The sequence below is a fragment of the Cajanus cajan genome, chromosome 11 (assembly GCF_000230855.2).
Source record: "Cajanus cajan strain Asha chromosome 11, NIPB_CcT2T_4, whole genome shotgun sequence".
Lineage (NCBI taxonomy): Eukaryota > Viridiplantae > Streptophyta > Magnoliopsida > Fabales > Fabaceae > Cajanus > Cajanus cajan.
In genome coordinates, this window is record NC_138527.1 from 24,677,511 (window position 1) to 24,688,024 (window position 10,514).

At 45.0% G+C, this 10,514-nt stretch overlaps 1 protein-coding gene and 1 non-coding gene across 2 annotated transcripts; one reads left to right on the plus strand and one right to left on the minus strand.

Moving 5' to 3' along the window:
* Positions 1–3,609: 3,609 nt before the first annotated feature.
* LOC145953628 (small nucleolar RNA R71) lies at positions 3,610–3,715 on the plus strand. Its single transcript, XR_014430911.1, has one exon. It is a non-coding gene; the product is annotated as a small nucleolar RNA R71 (small nucleolar RNA).
* Positions 3,716–7,661: 3,946 nt separating this feature from the next.
* Positions 7,662–9,439, minus strand: LOC109794898 (UDP-glycosyltransferase 89A2). The gene has a single exon (XM_020354325.2). It carries the CDS (start codon positions 9,307–9,309, stop codon positions 7,885–7,887), a length of 1,425 nt encoding a protein of 474 aa, XP_020209914.2. The 5' UTR covers positions 9,310–9,439; the 3' UTR covers positions 7,662–7,884.
* Between the last annotated feature and the right edge of the window lie 1,075 nt (positions 9,440–10,514).

Here is a 10,514-nt window from a genome sequence, read left to right on the forward strand (position 1 = left end):
AGCCACAAAAACAAAACAAAACAAAACAAAAAACCAGACTCACCCCAGCAGCCTGGGCGGCCAGCCCGGAAGCCTGCACCTCAGGATCAGCGGCATTTCCCGCCTGCACCTCAGGCTCAGCGGCTTTTCCCGCCTGCACCTCAGGCTCAGCGACTTTCCCCGCCTGCAGCTCAGGCCCAGAGGCACTTCCTACCTACAAAAAATCACCCAGATCAAATAGCCAGGCAACATAGCAAAAAGCCAGAGTGAAAAGTCCGAGAAGACAATACTTACCACCTTGGCAACTCGGACGGTCTGCTCGGAAACGTAGACCTCCACCTCAGCAACGCCAACCCCGCCCTGCAAAGGGATCCATAACGCCTCAAAAAATAAAGACGGGGAACTAACACGAAAAACGCGTGCATATGATAAGCTACTCACCTCGGCGTCCGGTGCAGTAAGCCCGACACCCTGCACCACCTCCGCCGTAGCCACTGGCGAGGCCTCCTTGGCCGGAGGGCTGTCGGTGAGATCCACAGCGTCCACAACCCGGGAGGTCGCCTCCTCGACATCGTGAGAAGCGGAGGTCCCCCCGACCTCCTCCTTCCCCCTCTTCCTCTTCCGGTGGGTCTTTAGGGAGACAGCATCCTCCTCCGGAGGCTCGGGAACCTCGACCTCAGAAACATTATAGCGGTGTTTAAGCTGACGCCACAAGTTTCTGCCCATAATGCCTGCAGAAAAGAAACAGAAACACATCAATAACCGGCAACCACACAAGTCCTAAAAACCTACCAGAGCACATAATACTCACTCTCTAGGCCCCTCTCCCTGAAAGGCGAATTCGCAAGCGACAAGACGAGCTTGCAATCCAACGGACGAGGGAGCGCGGCAAGATTCTTGATGGCGGCCGTCTCCGCGACCGTCACCTTCAGATCCCCCAAACCGTGAAACCGGGACGGCTTGGGACACCAATAGAATGGAAACCTCGGCAAACCGCCGAAGTAGAACACCTCGTCTTCCAAAGGGTCAACACCCACAAGGGCGACCCGGAAAAACTCCTGCTTGAAATTTTTATACGATTGGGAGTAGGGAGTAAACAAGCCCCCATCCCTACTCCCGCTCAGGGACAAAATGCCATAAGGCCAAACGCCCATCTTCAACTGATAAAAATGAAGAAAGACGCGAAGAGACACCTCTATACCTAGAACTGTACACAGGACCTGAAAAGCCCTCAAAAAACCCCAACTATTGGGATGCAACTGGCAAGGAGCCGCGTTGATGAAATTCAAAAAATCGCACTCAAACTGGGTAAAAGGAAGACAGACACCCAAATCCCTAAAAAAGCATTGATATACATAGAAATGAGGGGGATCAGTAGACCTCCCCATATACACGCCCTCATCAGCCTGACAGGGCTCAAGCCGAATCATGTGGGAAATGGAGGAATTGCAAACCCTATGCGCTCTCCGAAACGCATTCACTTCGAGGAAAGAGAGAAAAATGCTCTGAGCCTCAGCCACCTCACGTTTGACCCAGTCGTAACCAGGAACGCCCGGCTCTTGGCCCCTAGGTGGCGGCGAATCTTTCTTCTCAACAGTGACCCTTCCGGCGGCCACCACCTTGCCACGCGCCTTGCCCCTGGCAGACGCAGAGGATCCGGCACCACTTCCACCGGCCATGAAAAAAGAGAAGAAGCAAATAAAAAGGAAGTACCTGGTACTCCTCCTCAGAAAACAACCCTACCAAAGAAGGGACTACCGGAAACGACGACAGCGACGGAAGCGCAAAAGAGAAAGGAGGTAAAGGGAACCAAGAAAAGCTCTCGTACTCGAGAAGTCAGAAGAAAGACAGGGAAGAGGCGCGAGAAGAGAGAAAGGCTAAAACTCTCCCCGAAATTCAAAACTGACGCGACACGTGTCAGTTGAAAGGCACACCCGACGACACAGTTATTACCAAACCATCATTAAAAAACCGTCACTGCCCCCAATACGTCAATGAAACGTCTCTAGAGCATGAACAGTCGCGACACGTGGCGAGCCTCCAGCTAGCGTACGCGCAAAGCCACCTCTCCTCTCACGAGCCCGACCTTAACTCCTCGGCCTACGGCCTTCGGAGCTCGGGGGGCTAGTGTACTGACCGCATTTCGCACCCGGGCTCTCAGCCCGGGTTGACATTATAAGGGTCATCCCGGGCACGCGTTGAACAACGTCAGCCCAGAATCCGGACAGATCACGCCCGAGCCCAGAGATCTCGTCCCAGGCCAAAACCGTTCTCCAATTATACCATATTATGTCACAAAGTGATCATATCATATTATATGATATCGTATCATATCATATCTTATCTCAGGCCCAAGACAACCCTAATTCACACAAAGGTATGTGCATTATATATACGAGACTCATACTCATACAAACCCTAACTTTGGCATCGGAGTCTCTTTTGCAGGTACCTCCCCCATCTTGGAGCACCAACACATCAAGCAAAGGAGGCTCACTGATTTTACTGGGCAGACCATCCCTACGGCCAAATTCCGGTAAGAACAGATGGCATGTAAGATGCGTAGCCTTTGTTTCTCTTTTATTTTATATAAGAAATCAAGAAATATTTTTTATTAGAAATCAACGCTAAATCGTACTAGAAAAATTAAGCTGAGAAGAGTGTATACTAATAATAATTTCTTAACGAAAATTACAGTTTTAAATTCATAATCTTTGGTCTCAGAATCCAGTTAACGAAAAATTAAGCTGAGAAGAGTGTACACTCTCATCATTGTCTTCTGCCCCGCTATTTTCTTTCATCACATTTTCTTGTCTATCATTTTGATTATTCTCTCCAAACTTCTTCCCACTTCTTGTAGACACAACCTTACAATGCTCCTTGGGATTTGTTTGTGTATTAGCGGAGAAAGATCCACTCTACTGGTCTGCTAACTGTTTGGCCAATTGTCCCACTTGCACCTCCAAATTTTTAATTGAAGCATCTGTATTCTTTTGGTTTTGAAGGGATAATTGCATAAATTGCTGCAATGTATCTTCTAGTTTGGTAGTTCTTTCATACAACGGTGGGTGTTGTTGTTGTGGAGAGTGAAGTCTACTACTTGATGCACCCATGTCTTGTTTCCCTCCAAATTGAGCATTATTATTTCTCCACCCTTGGTTATAAGAACTAGGATAAGGATTGTTAGAGAAATTTTGGCGTCCTTGGTTCCCCATATAGTTGAACTCTTCACCTTGGGAGCCACTAAGAGCTTGACAATTGCCATTGGAATGATCACCTCCACAAAAATCACACCGCATAACTTGTTGAGTTTGGCAAGGATTAGCATGCATGGCTTGGAGTTGTTGAGGTAATTTATCCATTTGTTGATTGAGAGCTTCAATTTGTTGAGTAAGAAGCTTATGTTGGGCTAAGAGGGCGTCTTGAGTGCTTAATTCTAATACTCCCCTCCTTTGTGCTTGACCCCTCCCATGTTGGCTTCGCAAGTCAATAGATGCCATAGACTCAATGATTGTGATAGCTTCATCGGCAGTCTTGAACAAAACAAAGCCACCAAAAGAAGCATCCAAAATCATCTTTGTTTGTGGTTGTAAACCATTGCAAAAAGTCTGAACTTGCATCTCTATATCAAAACCATGATTGGGACACTTCCTAAGCAAAGATTTATATCTCTCCCATGCCTCACATAAGGGTTCATCAACTCCTTGCACAAATGTAGCAATAACGGCCTTGGCCTCCGTATTCTTGGATGGTGGGAAGAAACGAGCCAAAAATTTTGTCTCCACATCCCTCCAACTGGTTAGACTTTGGTTGGGTTGTGACTGGAGCCAAGCCTTGGCCTTCCCAGTAGAGAGAATGGAAATAGCCTCATGAACAGAGCCTCTTCGTCATCTCCAGAAATTTCAACTGAGCCACACAACTCATAGAAGGTGTACAAATGAGTATGTGGGTCTTCATGATCTAAACCGGCAAACTGATGAGAGCTTATGAGTTGCAAGAGAGCTGGCTTCATTTAAGCAATCTTCTCATTCATAGCAGGCCTCACTATGCTAGAGAAATTTCGGGGGCTGGTATAGAGAATAGAATCCCCAATAGTTCTCCTTGGAGGTTGATTAAATGGATTATGATGCTCTTCTTTAGCCATTTCTCCTTCTGCAGCTGGATCGAAATGTTGAGTAGTGATAGTTTGAGAAGATGAAGTTTGGTGGGTGACTTGTTGATTTAGTAGCCTCTGTCTTCTTGTGTTGCTATTGTTTCTCCTAACTGTTTTCTCAATCTCTGGATCACTAAGCAAAGGTTCCGAAGAAATGACCCGTCTTGATCGGATAGTACCCTGCATACACAAGAACACACCAGATACTAGAGCAACAAGTTAGCCCACAAATAAAATAAAATAAAGTAAAATAAAATATTGGCTTACAAGAAAGAAAATTCAAGAATAAAGAATGGAGTCTAGTATAACTATAATTACACAATTGCCTTGTATTGAGACACAGGTCCCTGGCAACAGCGCCAAAAACTTGTTAAACGATTTCTTCCGATATGGCAAGCGAACCAATCGCACAAGTAGTAAGTAGAAGTAATAGTCGTTCTTCCCATAGGACTTGAGTAATACAATGGCAATATGTGGAATTAAAGCTAATACAGACTAAAGAATGATTTCATATTTGATGGATTGTAATTGTTAAGTTAAAAAGAGCAAATGAACTAAAGTGAACTTTCATCAAACACTTGGAATGCGATTTTGAAAATTAACTTATATGAATGAAATGTTAGGGTTAGACTTCACCAACTTTAATCTCATGCATAAGAAACATTCCTTCCCATTCAAACATTAATGCTATCCCACTAATTTACTCTAGTTCCAATTCTTTGGTTAAAAGAGCCTAAGTTTCATTATAAAATATCAATCCCTTGAATACTTCAATAAATCCACTTGCATTAAGTAAAAGGGCTCCAAACAACAAGTAAATCATGTTCCATTCCTAGACACAAGTTTACTAGGTACCACATTCTCAAACAAGATTACCAATGATATTCCCACACCAAAAGTAATCACAAATCATGTAATAGTTGATCATTCCATACAAGCATTAAGCACAAGAACATGATACTAACATTTGAACGAAGAAGATATATATATATATATTCAAACAAGTTACATGAGAGTCAAGTTGGTTACATCTAACCCCAACAAAGGGGTTTTAGCAATCCATGTCCATGAGATTAGCAAGATACATCAAAAGAGGAAGAATGGAAGAAAACCAATGAGAAACAATGGTGAAGAAGTGAGCCCTAGCTTCTCCCTTTGACCTGTACTTCGCTCCTCCTTTGGTCCCTCCTTCCAGATTATTCCCTTTCGCGCTCAGCCAGAAATTATATCAAGCCACGCAACTCTTTAAGTGACGCGCTCAGAACGCTACGATACGCGCTTGGCGCATGACGGGAGGCGCGCCGGGCGCGTGATTGAACACGCCCATCGCGATGCCAAATCTCCATCAACTCAGCCTGATCTATTGCGCTGAGCGAGCTGAGATATGGGCTCAGCGTGAGTCTACTGAAAATGTCAGCTAGCATCTCATTAACTTGGCCCTTCTCTTCTCAGGACTCTCCCCACTCATAACCGCAGCCACCACCCGACCCAACTCATCCGGGTCGGGCACAGAATCCGCCCCGGAACACACCCTCACGGCCACCCCTCTGTCCTCCACCAACATCCTCGCATTCACGAACTGATCCGCCTCCATGGGCCACCCCACCATCGCAACCCCACTCACCATCGCCTCCATCACCGAGTTCCACCCGCAGTGACTCACAAACCCTCCCACAACTCGGTGACTCAGTCTATTGTGCTGAGCGAGCTGAGATATGGGCTCAGCGTGAGTCTACTGAAAATGTCAGCTAGCATCACTGGAGTTCAATCGAGCTTCTTCTATTTGACATGACTTCTTCCCACATGATTACCTATCCAAAAAATCACAAAAAATGAGGATTAAATATGTATAACCCTGTATGTGTAACCAAAGTGTCTTTACTTACAAAAGAGAAGTTAAATTGAGGATTACATAAGTCAAAAGTTAGAAAAGAGTTGAATGTGTTAACAAATTTGGTACTAGAATGTAAGTAAAAATTAACATTATCAATTAACGATTGAAAATATTTGTTGCTATACAAAAAAAACTCGTCGCTATAGTATTGGTCACCTGGCTTATGTGACCAAATCTGCAGTGACTGGTGATGATTATGACAGAAGACTAGGGATGTGTGGAGCGAATGAAGTCATCACCCAATCCAGCAAGCCCATACAAGTTTCCCTTCACATTCTTCTTAACAACTTGCAAATAAACTTCATTATCACTGATAGAGGTAGAAGCAGAGCCCTGTGTGCCTTCATGTATGGCTTGTTGCTTGACCTCATTTAAACGTTGGTTATATTTCTCCTGCACCAAATAAAGTCAAATATTTTTTTGTTTATCCTATTTAAACTCCAAAACAAGCTATATTTATATGAGCATCACCATATAGACATCAACAACATCAATATTCTATTTTTGCGCGTTTGACCCAGTCGTAACCAGGAACGCCCGACTCTGGGCCCCTAGGTGGCGGCGAATCTTTCTTCTCAATAGTGACCCTTCCGGCGGCCACCACCTTGCCACGCGCCTTGCCCCTGGCAGACGCAGAGGATCCGACACCACTTCCACCGGCCATGAAAAAAGAGAAGAAGCAAATAAAAAGGAAGTACCTGGTACTCCTCCTCAGAAAACAACCCTACCAAAGAAGGGACTACCGGAAACGACGACGGCGACGGAAGCGCAAAAGAGAAATGAGGTAAAGGGAACCAAGAAAAGCTCTCGTACTCGAGAAGTCAGAAGAAAGACAGGGAAGAGGCGCGAGAAGAGAGAAAGGCTAAAACTCTCCCCGAAATTCAAAACCGACGCGACACGTGTCAGTTGAAAGGCACACCCGATGACACAGTTATTACAAAACCATCATTAAAAAACCGTCACTGCCCCCAATACGTCAATGAAACGTCTCTAGAGCATGAACAGTCGCGACACGTGGCGAGCCTCCAGCTAGCGTACGCGCAAAGCCACCTCTCCTCTCACGAGCCCGACCTTAACTCTTCGGCCTACGGCCTTCGGAGCTCGGGGGGCTAGTGTACTAACCGCATTTCGCACCCGGGCTCTCAGCCCGGGTTGACATTATAAGGGTCATCCCGAGCACGCGTTGAACAATGTCAGCCCAGAATCCGAACAGATCACGCCCGAGCCCGGAGATCTCGTCCCAGGCCAAAACCGTTCTCCAATTATACCATATTATGTCACAACGTGATCGTATCATATTATATGATATCGTATCATATCATATCTTATCTCAGGCCCAAGACAACCCTAATTCACACAAAGGTATGTGCATTATATATACGAGACTCATACTCATACAAACCCTAACTTTGGCATCGGAGTCTCTTTTGCAGGTACCTCCCCCATCTTGGAGCACCAACAAACACATCAAGCAAAGAAGGCTCACTGATCTTACTGGGCAGACCATCCCTACGGCCAAATTCCGGTAAGAACAGATGACATGTAAGATGCGTAGCCTTTGTTTCTCTTTTATTTTATATAAGAAATCAAGAAATATTTTTTATTAGAAATCAACGCTAAATCGTACTAGAAAAATTAAGCTGAGAAGAGTGTATACTAATAATAATTTCTTAACGAAAATTACAGTTTTAAATTCATAATCTTTGGTCTCAGAATCCAGTTAACATTATTGGTATCTTGCAGCTTCTTGACAAATACACGCAGTAGCAGTACTACAACTAGTAGTAACGTTGAAAAAGTGAAGCAGAGGGTCTCACTTCAACGAATCATAGGAAATTGCAGTGTTGCTTCAGCAGCATCAACCTTGTTGTTTAACAGGAAGGTGCAGCAACGCTTTGACGAGGTGATGGACGTGCATGGAAGATTCCCCACTTTCACTCACAGCCTTAACCGCTTCCTCTCTCATTAACTTGGCCCTTCTCTTCTCAGGACTCTCCCCACTCATAACCGCAGCCACCACCCGACCCAACTCATCCGGGTCGGGCACAGAATCCGCCCCGGAACACACCCTCACGGCCACCCCTCTGTCCTCCACCAACATCCTCGCATTCACGAACTGATCCGCCTCCATGGGCCACCCCACCATCGCAACCCCACTCACCATCGCCTCCATCACCGAGTTCCACCCGCAGTGACTCACAAACCCTCCCACAACTCGGTGACTCAGTATCGCCACCTGTGGGGCCCAGCCCCTAACCACCAACCCCCGACCCGATACCCGATCCGCAAAGCCCTCAGGAACCAAGCCATAGCCTTGCTCTATTTGTTCCTTTGTGGACGCCGTTTTCACAACCCAAAGGAAACGCGTTTGGGATCTCTCCAATCCCAACGCCAAGGCCTCCATTTGATGCTTATTCAACAGCTTCTGACTCCCAAAGCAAACGTACAACACCGAACCTTCTTCTTCCACCCCATCCAGCCACTGCAGCACTTCGGATCCCTTCTCCGGGTCGGACTCCACCCGGTTAGAGCCCAACGGCCCAACCGCGAAGACCCTGGGCTGGCCCAACTTAATGTGATCCAAATAAGGACCTTCCAACGCGCGGAACGTGTTGAAGACAGAGCCCCAGCTGGAGGCGTTGGAAAGGAAACTCTCCTTCACGAACTCCGACTCCGGGTCTGATTCCCTGTAGCGGAGGAACACGGAGGGAAGGTGGTCCCGCTCAAACGACGGCGTTCCCGGGAGTTGGGGGAAGTGGAGGAGTCCGTTTGAGTTGCGAAAGTGTGGATTCTGCCAGCAGTGGTTGAGGACGGTGGTTAGGAAGGCGCCGACGCCGTAAAAGGCGAGTCTGGGGATGGTGAGTTGGGTAGCGAGTTGGTGAGTCCAGCCGAGGAAGAAATCGGAGATGAGGGCCACAGGGGGGTTAGGGTGGGTGGCGAACCAGTGGATGATTTGGGGTTGGAGTTTAGAGAGGGCGTTGATGAAGGGGTAGTTTCCGGTGTTGCCGACCTCACGCACGTTTTCTACGCCGGCGGGGATGTTTGGGTGGGGAGGGAACGGGAGGACGAGCGTGTGGAGCGTGTTTGGATGAGAGGATAAAAGAGGGTTGAGAATTGGAAGGTTTTTTGGGGTGATTACGATGGTGAGGGTTAAGCCTGCAAGGGCTAAGTGATGAGTGAGATCGAGAAGTGCGAGAATGTGACCCTGTGCTGGATATGGGAACACCAGGATGTGAACTTTGGACATGGTGTGTGTTGTGTGCGAATTACAAGATGAGTTCATTCGGAAACAATTTGGACTTCATTTATGACCTACAACGTACTAGTGTCTTGTTCTTCGTCAACGACAGTGGGGACATGCTTCCACGAAATTATTGACCTCTTTTATTATTCAATCAATTGTTGATGCTCAACACTCTTCACTTCTTCTTCACTCCTTTCCCTTGAAATATGTTTTCTGATTTTGAGGAAAAACTTGATAGTTTTTAAATTAGAAAGATTTTAGATCTTTAAACCAAAATTTACTTTTATCATAAGCTTTCCACACATGCTACAAACTTTCTCTTAACATCATTTCCTTTCTTAACCATGCATTTTCTATTTGAATATCATTGAATTAGTATATAGATCAGTAATTAACAATTAATAATTCTAACAAATGATAAACTTTAAAAAAGCCTATTTCAGGACCTAATTATATTTTCTCCAATTTCAGTGTCTATTTCATACATCCTTAATCAAATAATTAAGAATTTAGAATTTTGGATTAGCATTAACCAAATTAATGAAATTACTAACTTGATAAGAGTTATAAAATGACACATGAACTCGCAATTTACAAAGTCAAAGACAACTTGTAAATGGGCAAACACTATGACTTGAACACAAGTAGAGGAGTGATGATTATGATAGAAGACTAGGGACGTGTGGAGCGAATGAAGTCATCACCCAATCTAGCAAGTCCATACAAGTTTCCCTTAACAACTTGCAAATAAACTTCATTATCACTGATAGAGGTAGAAGCAGAGCCCTGTGTGCCTTCATGTATGGCTTGTTGCTTGACCTCATTTAAGCGTTGGTTATATTTCTCCTGCACCAAATAAAGTCAAATATTTTTTTTTTATCCTATTTAAACTCCAAAACAAGCTATATTTATATGAGCATCACCATATAGACATCAACAACATCAATATTCTATTCTTGCTAATAGAAAAAGGGATATGCACAATAATTACATTATACACAAATTAATTGAACCAAATAAAAAATCATAAAGACAAAGGAATATCCATCTCACAAGACAATCATGGCATTACACCTAAAGAATGCAGTTTATTATGTCTCTTTAGGAAAAAATGGAATTTATTACACTCTTTTAAAGAAAAATGAATACTGAGTGAGATATATTGTGACTCAAGCAGTTACGGTGGAAGCATGTTGCTGTCACGATGGAGCCAGCAATCCTTGAACGATGGGTCTCAAAAATCC